The sequence below is a fragment of the Acinonyx jubatus genome, chromosome E2, assembly GCF_027475565.1.
Source record: "Acinonyx jubatus isolate Ajub_Pintada_27869175 chromosome E2, VMU_Ajub_asm_v1.0, whole genome shotgun sequence".
Taxonomy (NCBI): Eukaryota; Metazoa; Chordata; class Mammalia; order Carnivora; family Felidae; genus Acinonyx; species Acinonyx jubatus.
In genome coordinates, this window is record NC_069396.1 from 54,112,485 (window position 1) to 54,139,192 (window position 26,708).

At 53.6% G+C, this 26,708-nt stretch overlaps 2 protein-coding genes and 1 long non-coding RNA gene across 3 annotated transcripts; 1 reads left to right on the forward strand and 2 right to left on the reverse strand.

Moving 5' to 3' along the window:
- Window positions 1-2,319: 2,319 nt before the first annotated feature.
- On the reverse strand, window positions 2,320-13,522 carry VSIG10L (V-set and immunoglobulin domain containing 10 like). Its single transcript, XM_027037032.2, has 11 exons — window positions 13,384-13,522; window positions 10,242-10,375; window positions 9,331-10,161; window positions 8,605-8,898; window positions 8,161-8,445; window positions 6,990-7,244; window positions 6,263-6,541; window positions 5,735-6,031; window positions 4,782-4,895; window positions 4,410-4,564; window positions 2,320-3,688 (listed from the first exon to the last, which is right to left on the reverse strand). The coding sequence occupies exons 2-11, from the start codon at window positions 10,279-10,281 to the stop codon at window positions 3,617-3,619; spliced, it is 2,622 nt and encodes an 873-aa protein (XP_026892833.1). The 5' UTR covers window positions 10,282-10,375; window positions 13,384-13,522; the 3' UTR covers window positions 2,320-3,616.
- On the forward strand, window positions 8,100-13,017 carry LOC128313290 (uncharacterized). Its single transcript, XR_008293792.1, has 2 exons — window positions 8,100-9,890; window positions 12,151-13,017. It is a non-coding gene; the product is annotated as an uncharacterized LOC128313290 (long non-coding RNA).
- ETFB (electron transfer flavoprotein subunit beta) lies at window positions 13,497-26,675 on the reverse strand. Its single transcript, XM_027037190.2, has 6 exons — window positions 26,517-26,675; window positions 18,911-19,069; window positions 18,640-18,798; window positions 16,686-16,748; window positions 14,233-14,391; window positions 13,497-13,710 (listed from the first exon to the last, which is right to left on the reverse strand). The coding sequence occupies exons 1-6, from the start codon at window positions 26,571-26,573 to the stop codon at window positions 13,540-13,542; spliced, it is 768 nt and encodes a 255-aa protein (XP_026892991.1). The 5' UTR covers window positions 26,574-26,675; the 3' UTR covers window positions 13,497-13,539.
- Window positions 26,676-26,708: the final 33 nt, after the last annotated feature.

The following is a 26,708-nucleotide window of genomic DNA, read 5'->3' on the forward strand; positions in this document are numbered from 1 at the left end:
GCTGTATGGATTCACAAGATGCTATTCCACTGGATAATGTAGCTCAATGGTGTGAGGTGTATCTAGATGAGTTGCTTTTCTCCATTACATGGAAGATCTTGGGTCTGTGGGGATAGCAATGGTGGGGAAGATAGCATGTAGAGCCTGAGAATGATACAAACACTGAAATACAGAGTGGCGGGGGGAGGGGGGAGCGAGCTAAAGAAACTGAGTCCACGATGCCATCATTTGAGTAGCTGGATCAAAATTTACCTGATGCCCGCTTTCACTTACATAAGCAACACAGCCCCCTGTATGTAGAAGCCAACGTGTGTTAGGTTCCTCACTCTAGTGATTAAAAAGGAAATGAGGGGCGCCTGGGTGGCGCAGTCGGTTAAGCGTCTGACTTCAGCCAGGTCACGATCTTGCGGTCCGTGAGTTCGAGCCCCGCGTCGGGCTCTGGGCTGATGGCTCAGAGCCTGGAGCCTGCTTCCCATTCTGTGTCTCCCTCTCTCTCTGCCCCTTCCCCGTTCATGCTCTGTCTCTCTCTGTCCCAAAAATAAATAAAAAACGTTGAAAAAAAATTAAAAAAAAAAAAAAAGGAAATGAAAGCTCTGATACAGAAATTATATCAAGGATCCAGGTACCCAGGACCCCAGGCTTCACCTTTCCAAAAAGATCTAAGAGCTCTATTTCCCAAAGGCCTCTTTCACCCCAATCTTTAACCAGAATACCTCACATCCTTTCCTTCCCTGAGACAGATGCTGGTTGCCCTTGCTTTGGTTGTTTCCTCCTTCTTTGCTCTCAGACCCGCCTCCCACGACACAGGCTGAGATACTTGGTTTCCCAGCCTCACTTGCAGTGACGTGGCTAGTTTGGGGTCAATAAGGGGACTTTGCCAGTAGGCTTCCAGGAAAGTTTTTTCCTCACTAGTGAGGTTGGTCGAGGGAAGGGGTGTGGGAAGGGAACCTTGCTCCCTTCCTTTTGCCTTCAGATACAGTTGTGTGAAGAGGTGATGCCTGGCACTGTGGCAGCCATCTTGCTACATAAGACAATATGCCAACCCACTGGGGGTGGCCGAGCAGGATGTAGAGAGCTCAGGTCCTTGATGGGGTCACTAAGTTGCTGAGCCAGCCTGAAACCACCATCCATTTTGCCAGCATTTATTTTGTTTCTTGCGGCCAAGGGAATCTTCATTGATGCACTCCCTAAATTTCCAATGAGAAACCCAGCTAAAAAAGAAAGACATCATTGGGGACAGCAGCTGCAAGCCCAGCCTTTCGCTGGCACCGAAACATGTGCAGTATTTATTGATTGCCTGCTATGTGCCAGGCTCTGTGTTAAGTGCTGGGGATAAAATGACACACACAGTCTCTGCCTTCCTGAAGTTCTCAGTTTAGAGACGGAGTCAGAGGCTAAACAAGTACTTCTGTATTTATGTTCGAGGAGCAGAAGGGTCAGGGTCAAGGCAGGTTAGGGTCATGGGTTAGGAAAGGGTCTCCTAAGCTTGTAATAGTTACATTTTTAGGGTTTCTGGACCTGATCCCAACATTGGAGGGTTCCCCCTGTGAGAAGTAAAGGAGATGATTCATTTTCAGAAATATCAAATAAAAGCTGTGCTGTCTAATTAACAATAGATTTACAACCTATTGGAAATATGTACGCACCTCCCCCACCACCACAATGGACTCCCAAACTCGTAGACACTTCACTTCCTGGTTCTTCCCCTCTCCGCTTTGCGGGCTTTGCAATGGGCATGCAATGGGCATGCGCCAAAGAACAAAGGGAGAAGGGACTGAAAGTCTCTGCATCACCTCAGGGAATGTACATTTATTCCAATCAGTCTACTGTTTGCCTTATATGGGCAAAGGCAACTTCCGGGTCAGGCTGTAACCTCTGTAGTACTCAGCCAATGAGGAACTAGGGGAGGGACTTGCATGCTAGGAGATAAATCGTCTGCTGTAACTGCCCAGAGTGTGCCTGTCCGTCAGATAGTCCCTCTTGCAAGAACGTTGATTAAAGCCTCGCTTCACTGTGCTCTGAATCTCCACATCCCTCCTTTGATTGGGTTGATGGGCTTCTTTCTAGCAGCCCAACACCAAGCAATTCTCGGACACCAACTCAATTCTGACACTCTACCCAGAGGTAGCATCAGATTCTCCAGGTGAAGGGTGCAGTTCTACGAGATTACCACCTCCATACCCCACTTCAGACACCAGCTGCAAGCCCCAAACTGCTACCTGTGCTCCTGACCGACTGGCTACACATCGGAAGTTCCAAAGACCTCTTCCTTAGATTTGGTTAATTTGCTAGAGTGGCTCACAGAACTCAGGGAAACAGTTATTTACATTGATCAGTTTATTAAAGGATATGATAAAGGACAGGAATCAACAGCCAGACAAAGAGATACACAGGGCAAGCTCCCAAACAAAGGAACTTCTGTCCCTGTGGATCTTGGAGTCCAGCTTAGTGGTACGTGGGAGCACTCTGGTTCACCAAGAGTGGAAGCCCTCCCAAAATGGACCAAAGCACTGTTCCCTTGGGTTTTCATGGAGGCTTCATTATATAATTATGATTGACTAAGTCACTGGCCATTGGCTGATTCAACCTCCAGTCCTTCCCCCTCCTGGAGATGGGGGGGGGGGCGGATATGGGTCTGAAAGTTCCAGATCCCCCATTTGCAGGTTTGACCCTCCAGGCAACCAGCCCTGCCTTTGGGGGCATCCAAAAGTCACCTTCATTAATAGCAAGAAATGGGTATTTTGCTTTTATGGCTCTGAATCATTTTCAGAAACCGTGGATCAAGACCAGATATATCTGCAAAACATATTTTGGTCATCTGAATGACCAAATATATATTTCCTATAAATCACTGAAGTGGACGGCACAGGGCAAAAAGTGGTATTTCAAGCAGAGCAACCTCTGGGGCAAAGCCCTGGAGGCCAAATCCAGCATCTGGTGAAGAAAAAGCCTTGTGTTAATCAAGTAGCAGGGGTGAAAGTGCAGGAGGGGGTGGTCAGAGGCCAAGAGGCCAAACCATAAGGCTTTGAAAATCACAGTGAGGATTCAGGAAGATTTCTGAAGGGCAAAGGGCAGCCACGGAAGGGTTTAAAGAGAAAAGGACCCAGTCTGAGCTGTTTTAAGATGAAGATCCTGGGGACGCCTTAGCGAGCTCAGTCAGTTAAGTGTCTGACTTCAGCTCAGGTCACGATCTCACGGTTCATGAGTTTGAGCCCTGCATTGGGGTCTCTGCTGTCGGTGTGGAGCCCGCTTGGGACCCTGCCTCCTTCTCTCTCTACCCCACCCCCACTTGCACACGCTCTCTCTCAAAAGTAAACATTAAAAAACAAAAAAAGACAAAGACCCTGGGAGCTGCATGGGGGTGGCCTGGAGAAGCAAGTGGATGTAGGAAGGCCCCTCGCTTGCCTAGAGGGTGTGCAAACCACAGTGGTAGATCAGCGGGGGTCTCTCCCAGCCCAGGAGCCACAGCGGCTTGGTTGTGCAAATACAAGTGGAGTCTTCTGCACTGAGAAGGAGACAGGAAGTCCCACTTTCAGGGTCCAGTCTTTAGTCACAGGAGGACAGGATGGCCCTGCCTACCAGGAAGTCCTACCCAAAAAATCCTGTGCAAAGCAGGTCACACCTGTGTGGCTGCCCGAACAGTCCTTGGGCCCCCACCCAGAGAGATGACTGGACTGGGGCCAGTGGCCTGGAAGAGAAAGGAAGGGAAGGAGACAACCTCAGAGGTTATCCTGAATGTGACATGCTGAATGTGACATGACTCACGCTTTTCTAGCGCTAGCTCACGCTATTCAGAAATTAGCCGGGTTCCCTCCAGTTGCAAAAGGAGAATAAAAAAATGTTCACCCACCCTTGGGAGAGACAAGACATGCAACAACCCAGCTTTTTCAGGGAAGAAGACGTTCCCTCCCACTACAGAAAGAAAATGGGAGTTTTGCCAATTTTTATGGAAGAGTAAAGGAGTATTCTCTCCTTTGGGGGTAAGCTGGAATTTCACTCTTAACATGACAAAAATTGGGTGAGAATTCCTGTCCGATTTCTATATATTAAAAAAAAAGTGTGGGGGGGAATTTACTAATTTTGTAAACCAACAAGTAAACCTGGAGGAAGAGAACTCAGACCGTCTCCTCTCCCTGATTAAAACATAAATGGGGAGACCGGTGGCTCAGTCGGTTAAGCATCCGACTTTGGCTCAGGTCATGATCTCACAGTTCATGGGTTTGAGCCCCGCGACAGGCTCTGGGCTGACAGCACAGAGCCTGGAGTTTGCTTCGGTTTCTGTCTCTCTCTCTTTCTCTCAAAAAGTGAATCAACATTAAAAAAAATTTTTTTTTAAATACAAAAGCAAACAAACAAAAACCATAAAAAGTTCCACCCCTATTCCAGAAGGACACTGGGGCACCACTCACCTGGTGAGCCTTGTTTGGGCTAGGGTCCTCCAGCGGGACTTTGAGGGGCAGAGGCAGTGGCGTCTGCACTGGGGTTACACTCTGCATCTTCTTTTCCAGTGGGGGAACCACAGGTGGCAAAGAGGGGGGATGCTTCTTTTTCTTCAGAGAGTCTCCTGGAAAGAGGAGGAGAAACAGAAACACGCAATTGGCTGTACCAACATACTAACCCAGCCAATGAGCAGGGAAGCAAGGCTGAGAGGCGGAGCCTTACTCTGATTGGCTGATATGGAGGTTGAGGCGGGATGAATGACCTGTGACTGCGCTGATTGGTTCAGCCAGGTCTCCAGCGGGTCTCTTCCTAGGGACCCTCCCAGGTGGCCCCTCACTTACCCCTAAAGCTGCACAGGCAGCAGATGCACAGGTAGAGAAGTGCTGCCAGGAGCGCCAGGCCCAGTAGGGAACCCAGGACGATGCCAGCAATGGCCCCTGGGCTCAGGGTGGGGCCTGGAAGACCAGAGAGGGTCATTAGAAGCAGGAAGAACTAGAGCTGGAGCCAAGTTTCCTAAGCTCCCTGCTCCAACTCTTTTATAGGACCCAAGAACCTTGATTCATTGTGCATTTACTGAGTAACTGTGGTGTGCCTGGCACTCTACTGGTAACGATCCATTGGTGAGCAAACCCAGATACCTACTCTCATGGGGATTCATTTTCAGGGAAATCAGAAATGAAGGCACAAATTAATATCCTAATTATGGGTTATGCTATGACAAAAACTAAATGTGCTATGACAGAAATAATGTGCTATCATAGATATAGAGTCAATCTTCGGCAAAGACTCTTATTTCCAAATAAGGTCACATTCACAGGTACTGAGGGTTAAGATGTCAATATAGCTTTCTGGGGGAGACACAATTCAACCAATCAAGTCAAGATGAGATCATGAGGATGGGCCCGGACCCAACCGGACTAGTGTCCTTACAAGAAGAAGACAGAGGTGTGCACAGGGAGGCGGAGGCTGTGGAAAACTGGAGGCAGAGACCAGGGCGCTGCAGCTACAAGCCAAGGAACTCCAAGGATTCAATCCAAGGACTAATGGCCATTATCAGAAGCTGGAAGAGGCCAGAAAAGCATCTACCCAGAGTCCCAGAGGGAGCACGGCCCTCATTTCCATTAGAAGGAGGAGTGCCGAGTTGTGAGAGAGTATCTTTCTATTGGTCCAAGCCACCCGGTTCATGGTACTTTGTTAAAGGAGCCCCAGAAAATGGATACAAGCAGAGAAGGGGGATAAACGAAACAGACTGAGGGTAGCAGCCCAGGAGAAGCCTCCAGCAGCCCCAACTCACGGGCCTGGTAGACTTGGCTTTGTGATGGGGTCCCTGGCTGGCCCCCCAGGGTGGGCAGGATACGGAAGGCCCAGGTCTCAGGGTTCCGATGAGGAAGGGGCACCACAGCTGACCGCTCCTGAGGCTCCAGGGTGAGCAGGGTGATCCAGTCCCTGTAGGTGGTGGCTCTACCCAGGTTGGGGCCTTCTGTTCGTGCCTGGACCTCAAAACCACTGATCAGGGTCCCGCGTTCCACATCCCAAGTCAGCACTGCTGCATCCCGGGTTCTCTGCAGCCTCCACGAGGAGATGGAAGGTCCTGGGGGAATTAAGGTGGGGGCTGGATTTGTGGGTCCTAGATGGGAGAGGGAAGGGGGCCGTGGACCTGGACCCATAGGTCCTGGGGTAGAGGGTCTGGAGATCCAGACTTCTAGGCCTACAAGAGGAAGGGGACTGAGGGCTTGGACTCTTGGATCTGATGGAGAAGGGGCTGGGGACCGGGTTTGAGGGAAGAGAGGACTTCTGGGTTCTGGGAAAGGAATGGACTCACCAATGAGGGTGATCTGGTTGCCCCCGGCACCCAGCGCCCCGCTGCACAACACGGAGTAATTTCCCAGGTCCCAATCCAGGCTGAAGTTGCTAATGAGGAGCCTGCGCCCATCTGGGCTGAGCCGCAGGCGACCCCCTCCTCCTGGGGCCACGGGCCGCCCTTCCCGGGCCCAAGATGCTCTGGATGGTGGAGGACAGCCAGTGACCTCCAGCGCCACCTCTGCCTCCCCCGACCGTGTTTCCTCCACTGCAGGACGCAGCAGCACCTCCCGAGGGGCCTCTGCAGGTAGAAGAAACCGGGCCGAGTCCAGACCTGACCCTGGAGTCAAAGACCAAGTCCTGCCCGCTTTGGTGAAGCAAAGAGCTGTGAAACCCCAACACGTCAGCCAAATGAGGAAGCACTGCCCATGTCTCAGTCCATCATCACCTGATCTCCTTAGCAAGGACTTATTAGATACATACTATGGCCCAGGTGCTGGACTGAGGAACTCATATTATTCTCAACCATTTATTGCTCTGGACACGTAGGAAGAGGTCAGCCCTCTTCCTGGGTCCAGGAAAGAAACTGTGGCCCCTTCCCCTGCTTGAGGTATTGGTGCTTCTGTAGGTTTGAAGACAAAGGAAATCTCTTTTCCTGGAGTTAGAAGTCCACCTTTCTCATTTCCTAAAGGAGCTAAAATGTATACCCCTTCCCCAGGAAACAGGAAAGAAACCCCACCAGCTCTCACCCGGGGTAACCGTGCAGGTGCGCGTGGTCACCAGGTGGCGAGCGAGGCAGGTGACAGGGACGCCGCTGAGCCGGGGGTGAGCAGGGACAGCCGCCTGGAGCGCAGAGGGCGCCGGCCCTGCGCGGACGCCTTCAGGGAGACCCTGGAACTGCAGGGAGGCCGCGGGGACCCCGCCGGGCCACGAGCAGCGGAAGCGGAGGCTGCGGTCCCCTGGACCGCCTTCGACTGAGCACTGTGGGGACCCCGGAGGCAGATCTGTGGAGCAGAGGGAGAGAACAGTGGCTCGGCCTCTCTCCCCTCGCCCCTCGAGCCCCTCATCTCCGCGCGTTCACGCCCACCCCTCTTCACCTGGACCCGCCCCCTAGGCGTCCCTTTTCCCAGAAACTTCCGGGCTGAGTGGGCAGCGGCAGCCCCACTGACTGCCCCTCTCTCCTAGAAAAACATCTTTGCACGGATTTCTTTCCTTGCAAACAGAACCCCCCCCCCTTCCTTTCTAGTCCTACCCCTTCCACCAAGTTACTGGGAGCCATCAACCAGACATCTATGCCCCTACGGATGCGACACCCCTCCCCCCGACCTCTTCTAAGATAACTCGGCCCTTTCTAGAATGGCCCAGCCCCCTTCTCTTATGACTCCTCCCCTTTCCCCAGGTAATTTTTAAAAAATATTTATTTATTTTGAGAGAGAGAGCATGAGCGGAGGTAGGGGAAAGAGAGAGGGAAAGGTTCCCAAGCAGGTTCTGCGCTGTCAGCACGAGCCCAAGGTGGGGCTCGATCTCCCTGACTGTGAGATCATGACGTCAGTTGAAATGAAGAGTCGGTAGCTCATTGACTTAACCACCCAGGGGCCCTCAGGTAACTTATTTGCTGATCCCACTTAACAGGCCCAAGCAACTGAAACGCCGTCCCTTTCCGGCCTCCGCTCTTCACCATTTGATCTTCCTCTTAATTTGTTGAGATTGCTCCTGGCCCGGGAATCTGGCCCCCTCCCCTCTCGTGACCTTCCTCACCCAGTCGAGCAAGTCCCGCAGGCCCTCTTTGGCCCCGCCGCTTATCCCGGGCATCCCCGCCCCTTTTACGGGGAGTCTCCTCCCTCCCTTGCTGGCCCCGCCCCTCTGCTGCGGCCCCGCCCCCTCGGCGAAGCCCGCTCGGGCCCGCCCGGGCCCGCTCACCTGCCACGGTGAGGTTGAGCAGAGAGCGGCGGCGGCGGCCCGTGCGCGGGTTCGCGGCGAGGCAGGCGTAGGCGCCGGCGTGGCCCGGTCCGACCGCGGGCAGCAGGAGACGCGGGCCGGCGGGCACGGCGGCCTCTGTCGGGTCGGCCAGGCTCCACGCGATGTCGGCGGGCGGCCGCGAGGCGGCGGAGCAGCGCAGGGTCACGTTACTGCCCTTGGTGACATAGAGGGCGGGGGTGGCGTCGCGGTCCGAGGAGACCTTGATGACCGGAGGATCCGGGCCGTCTGGGTAGGGGAAGGGGTCGCAACCGGGAGAGTTGGGGTCACCCGGGACTCCGCCACGACCCGCGAGGACTGGACCTCCAACAACCCCCTCCTCTCCAGGGAGTCGGGACCCCGAGCGCCCAGATCCTAGCCCCCGACCGGAGGCATACCCCGACTCACAGAAGACACTGACGTCGGCCGCAGCCTCCGCGTGGCCGAAGGGGCTGCGGACGCGACAAGTGTACCGGGCGTGGTCGCTGCGCACAGGGTGCCCGATGAGCAGCTGGTCGCCCTCTGTGCGGATCCGCGGTGGCTCCGCTCCCTCAGGGTCCGCTGCCTCCAGGGTGCGTCCGTCCCGGCTCCAGCTCAGCTCCCCGCGACCCGGCCCCCACCCTCTGCAGCGCAGCTGGAGTTCGGCCGCCCCCTCCTCTATCTCCGGGGCCTCGGGCTGCACAGACAGCTGGGGCAGGGGCTCTGGGAGAAGGGGAATGGGCTCAGGACCCGGTCCCTGGCCCCCTCATCCCCCAGATCCAGGACTGCAGGCCCCGGCCTTCACTCCTCACACCCAGGACTTCAGGGCCCCAAGCCCAGGATTTCTCCTTCTCAGGGACCCACTAAGTCCCCCAGCGCCCGGCCCCCCCCTCCCTTCCCCCACCCCCTCTTCTCCCAGAGACCCGTGATTCCAAGCCCCCATGAGTCTTGATCCCCAGGCCCAACTTCTCTCAAGAACCCCTGTCTTGGCCCCCAGCCCCTATTATCCTTCCTCCCTCTAGCCTAGAAGTCCTCTCTCCCCTGTCCAGGAACCCCTTCCTCAGGGGAGAAAACAGGTCAGACAGCAGTGATCTGCCCAAGGGTCTGGCAGAGCAGACCCTGTGGCCTGCACTCTGGACCTCAGTGCCCACTTACCATATACACCCACCATGAACTCTCGAATCTGCCGGGAGACCCCAGCCCGAATGACCTCAGCAGTGTAGACCCCAGCATCCTCTAGCTGGGCAGAGGCAAGTTCCAGGCCCCCCTGGGCCTGGTCAAATCGTAAGCGGTCCCGGTGAGCAGGATCCAAGCTGATCAGGGGGGCCCCCGGCCCCAGGCCTCCAGCTGCCAGCACCTTGGAGCCTCGGCGCCAGACCACCAGAGGCGCAGGAGGGCCAAGGCTGGGAACTGGCACCAGAGGGAGCTGGATGGTGGTCCCCACTAGCACCGACAGAGGCCTCCCCACCTGCTGGGGGAAGCTTTCCACTGGGTGGGCTACTGCAGTTACTTTGGATTCGGGCTTCTGGGCAGATATTTTAAGATCCTGATCCTTAGGGGAGAATTGTGAACCTGGGGTCTCAACTTCAGTCTCCAGGGCCTGAGCAGAAATGTTTGAAGCTGGGGTCTTAACCGAGGACGGCTCTGAGTTTTCGGCAGGAACTTGAGAACCCAAGATATCAGAAAATACTTCGGAACCAGGGACCTCAGGGAAGGTAGGAGGATCCGGGCTCAACTTTTGGCCCTCAGCAGAAACGTTTGACCTAGGCACGTCGTTAAAATTTGAGGCCTCAGGAAACCGTTTGGAATGAGGGATAGCAGCAGTGGTTTTTGAACCTGGAGACTGCTCTGGAAGTTTCCAGTCGGGGGGGTTGATGGAGGAGACTTTCGAACCTGGGCCCTGGAAAGAGCTTTCTGAGTCCAAGGAGAAATTGGTTTGCTGAACTCCAGAAGAGGCTCTGTGGGTGACGACCCCTGCTCCGGAGGCTGCAAGAAGAGGAGGGGAGGGCGTTGGGGAGCTGCCAAGAGGGCGGACTGGTGGGGAAGGGGCTGCGCAGGGGACTTACCCAGGAGCAGGAAGAGCAGCAGAGCCCGTGAGGTGTCCATGGTGCTGGCCGCACCTGTGAGGACACTGCAGCGAGACTCCAGGACCTGCACCTGTGCCTCCCAGGTCGACAAGTCCGACAGGACTGGTAGCTTCCTGGGCGGGGAAGGAAGCCAGACCCAGAGGGAGGTGCCCCCATCCCCAATCTAGTGGCAGAGCCAGCCACCCCCACCCCACTGGTCCTCGTCAGCTGGTCCCATCTGACTCTGCACTCCCCACATGCGAGGTGAAGATGGCGAGAAAGGAGTCCCAGTGGAAACGTGGTGGTAGCAAACCCGTGGGGAAGGCAGCCAGGAAGACTTCTTGGAGGCGGGTGAGGTGACCCTTCAGAGAGTCCCACCTCTGATGGCCTTGGCCTCAGTTCGGGCTTCCTCCTCCTCAGCTTCGGCTTCGAGTCCACTCTGTCCTGCCTGCAGCACCTGCATTTGACCCTGCTCCTGCTCTGCTCCAACTCCTCCCATGGCTCCCTGCTGCCCTCAGAACCAAGTCTCAATTGGCTCCCTCCCACCCAGTCCCTCTCCAGAGACCCACAGCTGCATCTCCGAGCCCCCCAGGGCCTCAAGTGCCCTGCATCCCCCTAAACTCAGCGTCTTCCCTCCAACACAACCCCCTTCCCGGGCTCTCCATCTCAAGTGCCGTTGCACCATCTACCCAGAGGCTGTGGGGCGTCTTCCCTCCTCTCTCCCCATCCCCTCCTGCTCTGCCCCCTGAATCTCTGTCACAGCCTTTCCTCTGGGTTCCCACTGGCCAGACCATAGCACAGGCCCTATCTGCTCTCTCTGCCTCCTCCCTCCAGCCTCCAAATCTCCACCAGTGCCAGTCCCTGGATCCTCACATGGCCCCTCTTTCTGCCCCTGCCCCTCCCACAGCTCCCCTGTGCCCTCAGGAGACATCCAAGGACCCTTCCAGACCCTGAGTGTCCCAGACCCACCCACTCCAGCCACACCCTCCACCCTCTCACTCTTTGAATACCTTGCCATTCTCATGCCCCATCTCTCCCCTCCCAGATTTGTGGGCACTCTTCTCTACCTGGAATGTTCTGCTCACTCCCTGCCCCCGCCCCCCCGCCAACAACTTGTCCTGCAGCCTCACCTGATTAAGAATCATAATAATAATTACCACTTCTCCCGTGCCAGGAACCATGCGAAATGCTTCCCAGGCATTATCTGGCCAAACACTTCCAAACACCCTGTGAGCTGGGTGTCATTATCCTCGTGTTACAGGCTAGGAGACTATGGCTCAGAGAGGTCAAGGGACCTGGAGGAGGTTGCACAGACAGAGAGAGGAGTTGGGCTTTGGCTCAGGATGGCCAGACTGCTCACTCCTTCAGAAAGCTACCACCCCATGGGGCATCTGGGTGGCTCAGTCGGTTAAGTATCCAACTTCGGTTCAGGTCATGATTTCACAATTCGTGGGTTCGAGCCCTGCATCAGGCTCTGTGCTGACAGCTCAGAGCCTGGAGCCTGCTTCAGATTCTGTATCTCCCTCTCTGTCTCTCCCCCACTCATGCTCCATCTCTCAAAAATAAAAAAAATAAAAAAAATAACATAAATAAATAAATAAATAAATAAATAAATAACATTAAAAAAAACACACACACAACGAAAACAGAAAGAAAGAAAGCTACAACCCCATGCTGGGCTCAGGATCTCTGCTCAGCATCCAGTCCCCTGAGCTCACCCAGGGAGTTCTCACCATGCTGATGGTAATGACGAGGGTAATAATACATAGTGAGCATTTTCTGTGCGTTAGGTGTGGTTCTGGAGGTGCTACATTAATTCCCTCAAAACCTCATGGGGGAAGTTTTGTAACTTAAAGATGCCAGCAAATTCCTCCCTTACGGAGTCTATGTCCCCTCCCCGTGGATCCAGGTAGACTCTTACTACCAGACCAAGAGACTACAGCAGAAGTGATCCCGTGCCAGTGTCTGCATGGAGGCCCGGAGACGGGCATAACCCACCTCACGGGTCGTAGAACACTCCCTCCTGGAAGCCAGCCACCATGCCGTGAAGAAGCTCGAGCAGCCCACGGAAAGGAATCATGGCCCCTGGTCGACGGCCAGCTCAAGCCAACAACCCCAGCCAGCCAGCATGCAGGCCAGGTGACTGAGCCATCTCGGACATGTATCCCCGGGCCCCATTTGAGACCCCAGCTGACGCCGCGTGGAGGAGAGGCGAGCTCTCCTGCCAAGCCCTGCCCAGCTTTCAGATGTATGGGCAAACTAATGATTGGTGGTTTAAGTCAGCAAGTTTTGGGGTGTCTCGTTATGTCACATCAACCAACCAGAACACGGGTATTATTACTAACGCCACCTGAGGGAGGAGGAAATTGGCGTTCGGAGAGTAGGAACTTGCCAGGGCCTCAGGATCCAAACCCCAAGCCCTTAACCACTACACTAAGCTCTTACTATTTTGATCAGCCGGATGAGGAAACCGGAACTCAGAGATGCAAGGTAACTCACTCAGGATCCCACAGCTGGGAAAGTTGAGGGAGGATCTAAAATCACTGAGTCTGGGGGCGCCTGGGGGGGCTCAGTCGGTTGAGCATCTGACTCTTGATTTCGGCTCAGGTCACGATCTCACGGTTCGTGGGATTGAGCCCCGCGTCGGGCTCCGTGCTGACAGCGCAGAGCCCGCTTGGGATTCTCTCCCTCCCTCTCTGCCCCTCCTCCGGGCACGTGCACATGCGCTCTCTCTCAAAAATAAATAAATACACTTAAAAAAAATAAAATCATAAAATCAGAGTGTGACTCCAGGCCCCGGCTCCTCATCCCCACCTTACATGTTGTCTGTGTCCCCAACCAGAACCAGAACTTGCAGGCTTGCTGTCTCCTGTTCCCCAAGTCTCCACGGGGGCCTGGCACCTGCGAGTTCCCAGCAAAAGCTCTGCAGCGTGACACCCCCTCACTGATCTTCGTCTTTCAGGAATTCAACTAGGATGCCATCTACCTGGGAAGTCTCCGACCCCACATTCCAGGTCAGACGCCCCAGGTGGGCTCCTCAGTGTGTGGTGTCACCTCTGCTTACAGCTGGCTCTGCCCACGTCCATCCCAGCCCCCCCCCCCCACCAACATGGAAGCTTCTCAGGGACTGGATGTGACTCACCTGGGTCCCCGGCGTCACCCAGCACAGGGCCTGGCACACGGGAGACTTAAGTAAATGTTTGTTGAATGAATCAAAGAACAGGTCTCCACGGAATGAGTTAACAGAGACGGTCGTCGGGAGGGTCATAGTTTTATTGCTGAGTGTCAGGGAAGGGGCTCAAATCCGCCCAATCTCCCTCAGCTTGGCCACCAGGTCCTCCGTGGTCTCCACCTTGACGCCGGCCGTGCGCTGGGGCGGGTCCTCCACACTAACCACGGAGAGCTTGGAGGTAAGGTCCACACCCAGGTCTCCGGGCTTGATGACCTCAATCTTCTTTTTCTTGGCTTTCTGCACATGGGCAGTGACAGTTCACAGGGCTGCTGAAGCCCTGCCCAGCCTCCCACAGCCTCCCACCCACGAGTGCCATGTCTGCAGAACCAATCCCATTGCCCGAACTTTTCTGGACCCCGCTAGCCAGACAGACGTGACCTACTGGGAAGCCCTTCTGCTGAGGGTCCCTGTTTAGTTAGCTGTCTTGAGAAGCCCTTCACGGGCTGAAATGGACTCCCAAACTCAACCTTCTAGCTTAATGAGTCCGGCCCATCTGACCCACGGAACCCACCCTTCTGAGACGACCCACTGAACCCTTCCTATTGGCTGAGATGATGCCCTTCCTATTGGCTGAGATGGCACACTAAACTCTCCCTATTGGCTAAAATGACCCAATGAACCCATCCTACAAGCCAAGATGAACAGTAAACTCTTCCTTTCCGCAGGGTGATGATCCCTTCCTTCGTACAAGAAGTCCCTGGGCGTGCAATGCACTCATGCATCCTTGGGCCCTCGGTGACCCATCTGCTAAGTGCTCACCATGATGTTGGGCAACGTGGCATAGCGAGGTTCGTTGAGCCGCAGGTCGGCGGTCACCACGGCAGGCAGCTTCAGGCGCAGGGTCTCCAGACCCCCGTCAATCTCCCGCTCCACTTTCACCTTGTCCCCTTCCAGTGTCACCTGGGAGGCGAATGTGCCCTGGGGAGATGGGAGGGTGGATGAGGTTAATTCACGGCAGGCACAGAGCGACGTGAGCACATGCACAGGTGAGCGAATGAATGAGAGAACAGAAGAGAGTCCTGCAAGGTAACCTTTAGACATCAAGTTCACAAACAGGAAGATGCCACAGAAAGGGAACCTCAAAAATCTGTACTTTCACTGGCAGCCAACGTGTAGGTCTTAATGACCTGAACCTGCCAGTTAGGTTCCGACCTATTATTAACCTTCCTTAATAATGATGAACACGTATTGCATGTAAACAACTTCCACGCACTAAGTCATCAGGCCCTCAGGAACTCTATACGGGAAACGCTATTATCCCCACTTTACAGATGAGGAAAATTGAGGCAGGGCGAGGCTCAAAAATGTGCTGTCACCCAAGAGCTGGCAGTCTGGCTCTAAGCTCCATGTCATGCTCCCACTACCCACCATTCTGTCCCCAGGAGTTCCCTTCGAGGCCCCTCTGCTGGGGCAAGAACAGACTCATGTACTCACCTTGACCCTGGAAACATCTGCTGGGACCCCATCTTCTTTGCTCAGTGCCCACGCCCACACTCTCGCCAACGCCCCTCTGTGCCTCAGTCCTGAATCAACATTTCCTGACGTACCTACACCCTCTCTGTCTAATCGGCCCGTTGTCTCCATTTGCTCACTCACTGGACAAACCTTTCAAGTCTTAGCCGGGATGTTCCGTCACCCCTAGTCTCATCCGAACACCCCATGAGCCAGCCCTGAGGATACACAGTGAACATGACCAACAAGGCCTGGGCTTTCGGGGGCATTTATCCTGGCCGGGAAGACTGCTGGTAACCAAGTGACCGGTAACCAAGTAATAACGGTAATCAAGCGGACTCATGCGTCTTCTGAGCATGTGAAATGTGGCTCGTGTGATTGAGGGATGGAATTTTTCATCTTACTTTATTTTTTTTTTAAGTTTGTTCGTTCGCTTGTTTGTTTGTTTGTTTGTTTAGAGAGCATGTGCGTGCATGCATGCAAGCGGGGGAGGGACAGAGAGAGGAGGAGAGAATCCCTAGCAGGTTGTCAGTGCAGAGCTGGATGCCGGGCTCAATCCTACGAACCGACAGATTAGCACCACCCCTGCGCAAGGATGACACACAAATTCGTGAAGGGTTCCGTATGTTTGATGTGAATTTTAAAAAATAAAAAATAAAATTAAAAAGGAAAAAAATGTGCAGTTTATTGTAGACCACTTACGTCTCAACAAAGCTATTTAAAAAAATACTCAATGCGATCACTGGAAAACTTTGAAGTGTGTTTGGGACAACCTGGGTGTGTGAATTTACATTTTCAACTGTGGATTTTAGGAATCTAAATTAAGTATTTCTGATGAAAATTCAGCATCTGAATGGAGATGTGCTGTAGATATAAAATCCACCCTGGAGGGGTGCCTGGGTGGTTCAGTCGAGTACTCATCTGACTCTTGATTTCAGCTCAGGTCATAATCTCGTGGTCTGTGAGTTTGAGCCCCATGTTGGGTTCTGTGCTGACAGCAGGGAGCCTGCTTGGGATTCTCTTGCTCTTCCTCTCTCTCTGTCCCTCCTCCACTCTCACTCTCTCTCAAAACATAACTAAACTTAAAAAATAATAAAATAAAATAAAATAATTTAAAATAAAATAAAATGAAATAAAATCCACACTGGATTCTGAAGACGTCATACAAAAAGAAAAAAGAATATGACAGAGCTCAGGAGTTTTTATATTGATTATATATTGAGATGATAATATTTTAGATGTGTTAGATTAAATAAAATATTATTGCAATTCATTTTGCCTGATTCTTTTTACTTTTTTAATCTGGCTGTGAAAAATTCTAAATTACCTAGGTGGCTCGTGTTTCTACTGGACTGGCAGAGGTGGGGAGTGGGGAATCTGGAACTGAGGAGGGGACATGAGGATTTCATACAGGGTCAGTAAGGAAGGCCTCTCTAAAGAGGTAATAACTGGGCACAGACCTGAAGGAGAGAGTGGGAAAGGCATGAGGCAATCTGAGGGAACCATGTTCTGGGTTGAGCAAGTGCAAAGGCCCTGAGGCAGGGATGACGTTGGTGTGTGGTTGGAGAGTGACAGGGCTGGAGACAGAGCACCAAAGGCCTGGACGAGGCCTGGCGTCCTGGCTGTGCACTGCTCCTTCCTGCCAGCAGGAGTAGCCATCCTTGCACATGCCTTCCTCCAGAAAGGCAGGGACAAGGGTGGCCCTGTTCTGAGCTCCCCCAGGTCTAGCCCCCAGAAGGGACTCCTCACTCCAGCCTCACCTGTGGCCAGTCTAGAAATCCAGCGGTCATCTGCCCCGTCTGGTTACAGTCATCATCGATGGCCTGAGTGGAGAAAGAGAGAAGACTGTATGACAGTGGGTCTTTTCACACACCGTTTGGGCCTTTGTCTAGACGGGGATTAGCAAACATTTTCTCAATATCATGCGGTCTCAGTCACAGCGATGCAACTCTGTCACGGTGGTACACAAGCAGCCACAGATAGAAATGTGCCTGTATAAAGCAACAAGCGTGGTGGTTGTTTATAAAGCTTTATAAAACCAGCGGTGACCACGGGCCATAGTTTGCTGACTCCTGGCCTAGAATGATCCCATCCCTTCACTTGGGCCTGGTGAGAGGCAGTCACCTGTCCAGGGGCACACAAGGACATCTGGCATCCCCAGTGCCAAATCTTTGCCCCCTGTATAATTCACAGAAGCCTCCCATGAGCCAGGACCTGGGCCAGCTGCACTGGGGAACTGAGTGAGTAGGAACTATCCCCTGGCCCTAGTGATTGGTTCAGGGATTGGTACTTGACTCAAGCTGGACCAATGAAGAGTCAGCTCTGGAAGTGTTCCTGAAGCTCTTGGGAAAGAGGCTCTTTTGTTTCTGCTGAGGTTGCTGGGCTCCTGAGATATGGGCCTGGAGGTGCAGAAGGTAAAAACAAGACAGAGGAGCGGAGCCTAGAGCTGACATGTGAACCTGGATCAAGCCATGCCTGAAGCTTGAATTATATGAGCTAACAGGTTCACTTTTTGGCTTCTGCCAGTTTGATTCTGACCCTGCCACCTATAATAAAGACTGTCCTGACCAGTTTATCCTGCATCTTCCCAGTTGGAGGCCCTGGTCCCAGAAACTGTCCCTGACAACCAGGACAGGCAGGACATGAGTCTGAGACCCACCAGAGAACGGAGGGGGCATCAAGAGGCCATGATGCCAGCACCAGTGTCCTGGGGCGCTGGTGAGAGACCTGGGTCCCCAGAGCCCTGAGCCTACCCAGACCATGCCTTTTTGGCCTGTTCTCTGGTTAGGCCCCCTGCCTCAGCTTACTGACTTCTACTGATTCCTTTGCTGTTTGTCATCTCTCGTTTTCCACTGTCTGACTTGGGCAGGACACCCCACAACCTATATAGACTCATCAGCCTCCGCCTCTCCCCAGGGACCGATCCAGCCTGCTGGGATCCCTGTCTTTTCCCACCAGGGCCCTGGCTCTACCTCTGAGTCTCCCGTGCGATCCCAGTGCCCTGTCTGATCTCTCAGTCTCTCACATTCTTTCTCAGCCTTCGTCCCTAACACCCCCCCCCCCCCCCCCCCCGCCGCCCCAGATCTCTCCCTTCCCACTACTGTCTTCTGGGTCTCTTCTGAAGATCCTCTGCCCCTCCCTGGGTGAGGCCACAATGTCTATCTCAAATGGGAGGGTGTGGGCAGGCTACCCAAAGGAAGGCTGTCGTTTGCCCGGCCTCCAGAGGGAACAGCTGAGCCAGACTCATACCCACCTCAGGTGGCAGGTAGCGTTCTAGCTCAATGTTAGCCCCCAAGCTCCTCCCCAAGCCCCTGGCTTCCAGTCTCTCCCCTTCCAGCCTATTCCTCAGTTCTCCCACAACTTTCCTCTCTGTCCCTGCCAGCCAGACCCCAGCACCACCTTCACCTCCTCTCCGCCTCCCCTCACTCCCTGCAGCTCAAGCGCTGCCCCTCCGGCCACAGGTCTCTCTGCTCTGTCCCATCAAGCCTCTCTTTCCCCCACCCAGACCATCGCCACAGCCCCCAGGGCTCCCACTTTACCCCATAGGACCCCCCCCCCACCACCACCCGTCACCCTGCCCACCCTGCTCAAACTCTCCACCCAGCCTGGGTCCCCTGAAGCCTCAGCTCCTGCCCACCCCGCCGCCAGTCCTGAGCAGGGATGGGGACGGGGGGGGGGGGGGGGGGGGGGAGGGGGAGGGATGGGCACACTTACCTGCTTGCCCAGCAGCACCAGGTCTACCTTCTCCTTCTCTGCCAGCTTGGCCAGGACCCGGGCCACCTGCAGGGGACCCAGGCGATCTGCCTCTGCAGCTGGCACCTCCACGTGGATGCCTCGGTCTGCGCCCATGGCCAGAGCAGTGCGGATGGTCTCCTGCCAGCAGAAGGGACTCGGCTTGGCTTGTAGCCCCGAGGGGTACCCAGGAGCCTGGTCCCGTCCCTCCTCCCTCAGACCCGGGACTCAGGGTCCCAGCACCCTCTCCCACCTGGCACTGGGCAGGCCCACAGCTGACAGCGATGACCTCTTTCACCAGCTTTTTCTCCTTGAGCCGCACGGCCTCCTCCACGGCGATCTCACAGAAAGGGTTCATGGAGTGCTTCACGCCATCTGTGACCACGCCCGTCTTGTCAGGCTTTACCCGGATCTGCCCAGCCAGGAAGGGAAGGGCCAGGGTCAGGGGATGGGGAAGGCAAGGGCCGGATGGGGACGACAGGGAAAGGGGCAGGGCCTTGCCCAGGGTCCCACAGGCAGGTGGAGGGTCACCTTCTCATTGTGTCATTCAGACATGTGCTAAGCACCGGGGACCTCTGACATCTCATCCTGATCCGCCACTGCTCTGTTCCTTGGGCCTTGAAAGCATGTTTCGCCAATTTCTGTTTACCATAACCCACGGTGAGAAATGCATCTTCGATACTTGGGAGTATATTACAAATACGTAACATATACTTGCATACAAATACGAACGCCACCAGAAGGTTTGCTGAACAATACTTACCCTTACTTTGCACACCATACCCTGACATTTCCTTTTAATTTTTTTAAGGCTTTAATTTATATTTGAGAGAGAGAGGGGGAGAGACAGCGTGTGAGTGGGGGAGGGGAAGAGAGAGAGGAAGACACAGAACCCGAAGCGGGCTCCAGGCTCTGAGCTGTCAGCACAAGCCCGACATAAGGCTCGAACTCACGAACCACGAGATCATTACCTGAGCCAAAGTCGGACGCTTAACTGACTGAGCCACCCAGGCGCCCCTATGCTGTACTTATATAGATTTACTATCAATCTTCTCTCCCTTAGAATGTCAAGTCCCTGAGGACAGGGATTTCTGTCAGCTCTGTTCACGACTGTACTCACAGGCCTAGCGTAGCACCTGGCATATTGTAGGTTCCTGCACAAAAAAGAACTTGGCAGATGCACGTGTGAGAACCTGCATTAAAACCGCTCAAACACTTGTAGGGGCGCCTGGGTGGCTCAGTCGGTTAAGTGTCCGACTTCGGCTCAAGTCGTGATCTCACAGTTCGTGAGTTCGAGCTACGCGTGGGACTCCATGCTGACAGCTCGGAGCCTGGAGCCTGCTTTGGATTCTGTGTCTCCCTCTCTCTCTGCCCTTTCCCCTCTCACGAAGTGTCTCTCTTTCTCTCGAAAATGAATAAACATTAAAAAAAAAAAAAAAAGAACTGCTCAAACACTTGTAAACAGCATAGAAACTAAAACACAAAAGGGGCAACTGGGTGGCTCAGTCAGTTAAGCGTCCAGCCTCGGCTCAGGTCATGATCTCATGATTTGTGAGTTCGAGACCCACATCGGGCTCTGTTGTGACAGCTCAGAGCCCGGAGCCTGCTTCGGATTCTGTGTCTCCCTCTCCCTCCCCCTCTCGTTCTCAGTCTCTCTCTCTCAAAAATAAATAAAAACATGAAAAAAAAAAACCACAAAAGCCCTCTTGTTACAAAAATAAAATCCAAGACATAGGTCTCCCCTTTAAACAGGAAAGCAGCCCCCCGCAGTAAGAGGCTGGCTGAGGGGCCAGGGGGCTGGTGGAGGGCCCCGAGCCCACTCTCGCTCTGGCAAGACTCCGGGCACCAAGCTGCCCACGCCCAAGCAGAAGGGGATGAGAGCCCTCTGGCACCGGCACCAGGGAAAGGTGCCCGCTCATCTTCTCCACAGAAGACCTTTCAAGCCAGAGATTTGAAGCTTCGAAAACACTGTTGAGTTCAATTATCTAAGTCAGGATGGTCTCAAAATTCAGTGCCGGTCTTTTTTTTTTTTTTTTTCCCAAATTATTTTAAATAATGAGGTTTTATCAGTCAAAGGAGATGAGTCAGGACGTGTGTCTCTTAAAGATGCAAACTATTAACGTTCAACAGAAACAGCCATGACCCCGGCAGGCATCGACTGCCCCGAGGGCTTTATTACGTGCATGAACTCATGTAACTGTCCTGACAGCCTAGGAGGTTAGTTACTGCCATTCCCATCCCTATTGTACAGATGGGCCAACTGAGGCACAGAGAGGCCAAGGGCCTTGCCCAGGATGACACCACAAGGAAGTAGAGCCTCACTCCAAGTCTGACTTGGGAATCGTGAGACTCTCCAGGCTGCCAGATGGGCCCTCGAGAGGTAGGAGAGCCGGTCCTACTATCCGTGGCCCACGACACAGGAGCAGGTGTTCGTAAAGTGACTTCTGAAAGCCGTCCCTGAACTCCTGACACAGCTCAAGGACTTCTTTGTGATTCAGGACAGCCAAGGCCAGACAGTGAGGCGGTGGGCAGGGAGAGATGCCCACAACCGACGGTCAAGGTGGTGGTCAGGGCTGAGACCCTTCTACGGGAGATCGCGTCTGGGGCAGGCAAAGAGGACCAACATCCTCACGGAGGTGACAGGTGTGACCTGAAGGAAGAGGAGGTGCCAGCCGTCCCAAGCGCAGAAGGAACAAGGGGAAAGGGAAAAGGCCGTGTCCTCCCAGAACCGAGGAACACATGGCTGGTTGAGGTAAGGCCCAGAGATGGAAACAGGTTTTCTGGGGCCTGAAGTTTCCATCCTTTGGAGGATCTGCTTTAAGAAAATGCAGCTGGGGCACCTGGGTGGCTCAGCTGGTTGAGTGTCCGATTTCGGCTCAGGTCATGATCTCACGGTTCATGAGTTTGAGCCCCACGTCGGGCTCTGTGCTGACAGCTCAGAGCCTGGAGCCTGCTTTCAATTCTGTGTCTCCCTCCCTCTCTCTGCTCCTCCCCCACGTGTGCTCTGCCTCTCTCTCTGTCTCTCTGTCTCTCTCTCGGTCTCTCTCAAAAATAAGTAAATATTTAAAAAAATAAAAAATAGGGGTGCCTGGGTGGCTCGGACAGTTAAGTGTCCAACTTCAGCTCAGGTCATGATCTCACGGATCGTGGGTTCAGCCTTGGGCTCTGTGCTGACGGCTCAAAGCCCGGAGCCCACTTCGGATTCTGTGTCTCCCTCTCTCTCTGCCCCTCCTCCACTCGTACTCTGTGTGTCTCTCTCTCTCAAAAATAAATAAACATTGAAAAAAATTTTTTTAAGAATAAAATAGGGGCGCCTGGGTGGCGCAGTCGGTTAAGCGTCCAACTTCAGCCAGGTCACGATCTCGCGGTACGTGAGTTCGAGCCCCGCGTCGGGCTCTGGGCTGATGGCTCAGAGCCTGGAGCCTGCTTCCGATTCTGTGTCTCCCTCTCTCTCTGCCCCTCCCCCGTTCATGCTCTGTCTCTCTCTGTCCCAAAAATAAATAAACGTTGAAAAAAAAATTAAAAAAAAAAAAGAATAAAATAAACTATGGCACAAAAACAGACACATAGACCAATGGAATAGAATAGAAACCCCAGAACTAGACCCACAAACGTATGACAAAGCAGGAAAGAACATCCAATGGAAAAAAGACAGTCTCTTTAACAAATGGTGCTGGGAGAACTGGACAGCAACATGCAGAAGGTTGAAACTAGACCACTTTCTCACACCATTCACAAAAATAAACTCAAATGGATAAAGGACCTGAATGTGAGACAGGAAACCATCCAAACCCTAGAGGAGAAAACAGAAAAAGACCTCTCTGACCTCAGCCGTAGCAATCTCTTACTCGACACATCCCCAAAGGCAAGGGAATTAAAAGCAAAAGTGAATTACTGGGACCTTATGAAGATAAAAAGCTTCTGCACAGCAAAGGAAACAACCAACAAAACTAAAAGGCAACCAACGGAATGGGAAAAGATATTTGCAAATGACATATCAGACAAAGGGCTAGTATCCAAAATCTATAAAGAGCTCACCAAACTTCACACCCGAAAAACAAATAACCCAGTGAAGAAATGGGCAGAAAACATGAATAGACACTTCTCTAAAGAAGACATCCGGATGGCCAACAGGCACATGAAAAGATGCTCAACGTCGCTCCTCATCAGGGAAATACAAATCAGAACCACACTCAGATATCACCTCACGCCAGTCAGAGTGGCCAAAATGAACAAAACAGGAGACTATAGATGCTGGAGAGGATGTGGAGAAACGGGAACCCTCTTGCACTGTTGGTGGGAATGCAAATTGGTGCAGCCGCTCTGGAAAGCAGTGTGGAGGTTCCTCAGAAAATTAAAAATAGACCTACCCTATGACCCAGCAATAGCACTGCTAGGAATTTACCCAAGGGATACAGGAGTACGGATGCATAGGGGCACTTATACCCCAATGTTTATAGCAGCACTCTCAACAATAGCCAAATTATGGAAAGAGCCTAAATGTCCATCAACTGATGAATGGATAAAGAAATTGTGGTTTATACACACAATGGAGTACTATGTGGCAATGAGAAAGAACGAAATATGGCCCTTTGTAGCAACGTGGATGGAACTGGAGAGTGTGATGATAAGTGAAATAAGCCATACAGAGAACGACAGATACCATATGTTTTCACTCTTATGTGGATCCTGAGAAACTTAACAGAAACCCATGGGGGAGGGGAAGAAAAAAAACAAAAAAAGAGGTTAGAGTGGGAGAGAGCCAAAGCATAAGAGACTCTTAAAAACTGAGAACAAACTGAGGGTTGATGGGGGGTGGGAGGGAGGGGAGGGTGGGTGATGGGTATTGAGGAGGGCACCTTTTGGGATGAGCACTGGGTGTTGTATGGAAACCAATTTGACAATAAATTTCATATATTGAAAAAAAAATAATAAAATAAAATAAAAAATAAGAAAAATAAAAATAAATAAATAAATAGAAAATGCATACCAAATCACGAATGCAAAATCGACTCGGCCTCTCCCCGGGCCTTGAAAGAAACTCTGAAGGGTACAGCCTCATGGGCCAGAACTGAGTGTCGCTGGTTGCCTATTGAGTAATACCCTAAACACACAATCGCAGACGTGCACACGGACACACACTGAGCACGGCATCTGTTTCTGAACAAATGACTAAATAAACTTGCATTACTAGTACTATCAATAATAACAATACTCACTGCGTGCCAGCCAACAGTTGTTTTTGAGAGAGAGAGAGAGAGAGAGAGAGACAGAGTGCAAGTGGGGAGATGGGGAGACACAGAATCCAAAGCAGGCTCCAAGCTGTCGGCACAGAGCCCAAGGCAGGGCTCAAACTCACAAACCGTGAGATTATGGCCTGAGCTGAGGTTGGACGCTCAACCGACGGAGCCACCCTGGCGCCCCATAGCCAGGCACTACTCTAAGAGCTTATCCGATCTTCACCGCCACCCAATTCAGGAGGTACTCTTGTTATCCCCGTTGTAGGGTGGAGGAAAATAAGGCTCAGAGTGGTTACGCAGCTCCCCAAGGTCACATAGTAGGAAGCTGACCCAGGCAGCTGGCCTGGAGTTGGCTCTGAACCGTTCTTGTGAGGGAACCAATAACTAAGACAGCAGTGACTACATCAGAGAGACCCTCCTCCCCAGCCTGGAGCTGGAATTCTGGAAGGAGAGACAGACACTAAAGAGAGCAATCAGTAAATGAGAGGAGATTACAAAGAGACAAGAGTATGGGTGAAATTACAGCCAGGGAGGGGACGGGAACAATGGGGGTTGCAACTTTAAGTCAGGATCCAAGGCAGGCCTCCCAGAGAAGGTGACAAGTGAGGCAAGAGCGGAACGAAGTGCATGCATCCTGAGGAGCCACCAGTGGGGGGAGGGGACATCTGGGTGGACAGAGGATCCCAATCCAGTGTGGGAGAAGAGTGCAGAGAGGCAAGCCCAGGGGGCTGCAGGAGTGTCCAAGGACACAACAAGGAGCATGAGAGGGTTGGGACAGGGGATACCAGAGAATCACTAAATGCCGAAGCGATTGACAGATCAGCGTTAAGCAGGACAAGGGAGGTACAAGTAGGGCTGGAGAGGGAAGGGTATCCAAGCAGAAGGCCCAGCGGGGACAAGGGCCCAAGCCAAGAAGGGGCCCTGTCTGTCAGGAAAGATTAGGTGGGAGCTATGGAAGCACAAGGGGTAAGGGAGGAACAGGGCACTGTGGACGGAAGAACAGGGGCCAAGGCCAGACCACGAAGGGTCTCAAACACTGAGGGGCTGGGACTTTGTCCTGAGGGTGCTGGGGAGCCTTGGGGCAGCTCCCGGTGCAGGAAGAGCTGTGAGGCTGGGAGAGGATGGACCAGAGGGACAGGACAGCAACTGACACCCCCCTCTTTGTTCTCTCATTCGGCACACACCCATGCCAGTCCCCGTGCTGGATGCGGCTGCGACCCAAAGCCCATGAAACTGGAGCCTGCCGGGTCAGGGAGACGGATACGACCTAGGCATCTCAGGCCATGGAGACCAGGACTGGGGCAGAAGGAGAGCCAGGGGGCGACGGAGCCTGAAGGAACAGTTACAGGTCGGAGGAAACCAGGAGGGCAGGTCCCAGAACCCCGAGCAACATCCCTGCCATTTGCTGTCATCAGGCCTCCCAGCTGCTGAGTGAAAAGGGGAGGAGGAGAGACCAGAGCGGGACTTGCCTGCACTTGTGATTCTGACTCTGGCTGCCTGGAGTGGGGTGACCTGGCAAGTAACAGAACCTCCACGGTTCCCAGTTTCCTCACCTGTCTAACGGGACTGATAATACCTAGCGGCTTTTGAAAGCGCTGAATGGGTTAATCTCTGCCAAGGACTTGGAGCCCTGCTCCTCCGTAGTAATCGTAGTAATCGCTCACTACACATGGGCAGTTATGATCACTGAAGCTTCCACGCCAAGCCCGGCTGCCGGGACCTCCTGCCCACCCCACCCCCCAAACTGGCAGGGGCCCTGGTTTCATGCATCCCGAGGCCTCTGGCAAGCTAGGCCCTATGCTGGGCAATGCTGGAGACGCAGAGGTGGAACCCCAGTCTGATGGTGGGGACACACGTGGATGGGCAGTCACCACCTTCAGTCTGCTTTAAGCCAAGTAATAGGAGACACGGGCCTGCGAGACTGCGTCTGATTCACCTCTGTCCAGACCAGCTTCTCTCTGGGGGCAAGCCAGGCCCTCAGAGACGCTGCCCCCAGCCCCCTCATGGAGAATGTGAGTCATTCCACCAGCTCAGTCCGACGGGATTCCGTCTCCAGCAAACACTTCACCCTCCCTTCCCAGCAGGACCTCTTCACTCACCCTGTGGCTACGTAGGGTAAAAGACAGTTTCTGGGTTCCCACAGCGCCCGGTATTGGAATAATCAACGGAGTGTGCAAAGCAGCCTAAAGGTTAAAGTGTGGCTTGTGTGCAAAGCATTTAGTTGGGTTGAGGAGTCAGACAGACCTGGAGCGGAAATCTCAGCTCTATCCCATCCTAGCTGAGTGACCTCTCTGTGCCTCAGTTTCTCCATGTGTTAATAAATAGGGGCCATGACACCTCCAGCAGGTAAGAAATAGAGAAGGTGACTCGCACTGCACCTTATGAAGACAGCGAATCCAGACTCGAGAAAAGGGAACGGGGTCATGACCCCAGAGGGGCCTGGTCTGAATGAAGAGAGATCTGAGGTCTGAACCTCACAGTCCTTGATCTTTGCCCTCTGGTGTACTTTGACGTTTGGGGGAAGAGCGGGAGAGATCAGAAGTACGAGAAGACCTCCCATACAGTGACCCCGGAAGCACACGGCCGCGGGATTCGGGGAGGTTGGGGGGGGGCGGTCACCTTCACAGCGAAGTCGATGACCCTCTTGACAGCCACGAGGGCACGCAGCTCCGCCATCTTCCTGCCTCTGCCACCTGCCGGGGTCAGTGAGCTCGCTGGGCGCCCAGATCGAGACTTCTCGTTCCGCCCCCGCACCCCGCACCCCGCCCCTCTCTGCGCCTGCGCTCCACGCAGCCAGCCAGTCAACCGCTA

Coding starts and splice junctions, on each gene's coding strand:
- VSIG10L (XM_027037032.2), bottom strand. CDS start 10,281: ATGGACACCTCACGGGCTCTGCTGCTCTTCCTGCTCCTGG. Junction 10,162..10,241: donor GCTGCTCTTCCTGCTCCTGG/GTAAGTCCCCTG, acceptor CTCTTCTTGCAG/CCTCCGGAGCAGGGGTCGTC. Junction 7,245..8,160: donor GCTCAACCTCACCGTGGCAG/GTGAGCGGGCCC, acceptor TCTGCTCCACAG/ATCTGCCTCCGGGGTCCCCA.
- ETFB (XM_027037190.2), bottom strand. CDS start 26,573: ATGGCGGAGCTGCGTGCCCTCGTGGCTGTCAAGAGGGTCATCGACTTC. Junction 18,799..18,910: donor GTGGGCCTGCCCAGTGCCAG/GTGGGAGAGGGT, acceptor TTCTGCTGGCAG/GAGACCATCCGCACTGCTCT. Junction 14,392..16,685: donor GATTTCTAGACTGGCCACAG/GTGAGGCTGGAG, acceptor CCATCTCCCCAG/GGCACATTCGCCTCCCAGGT.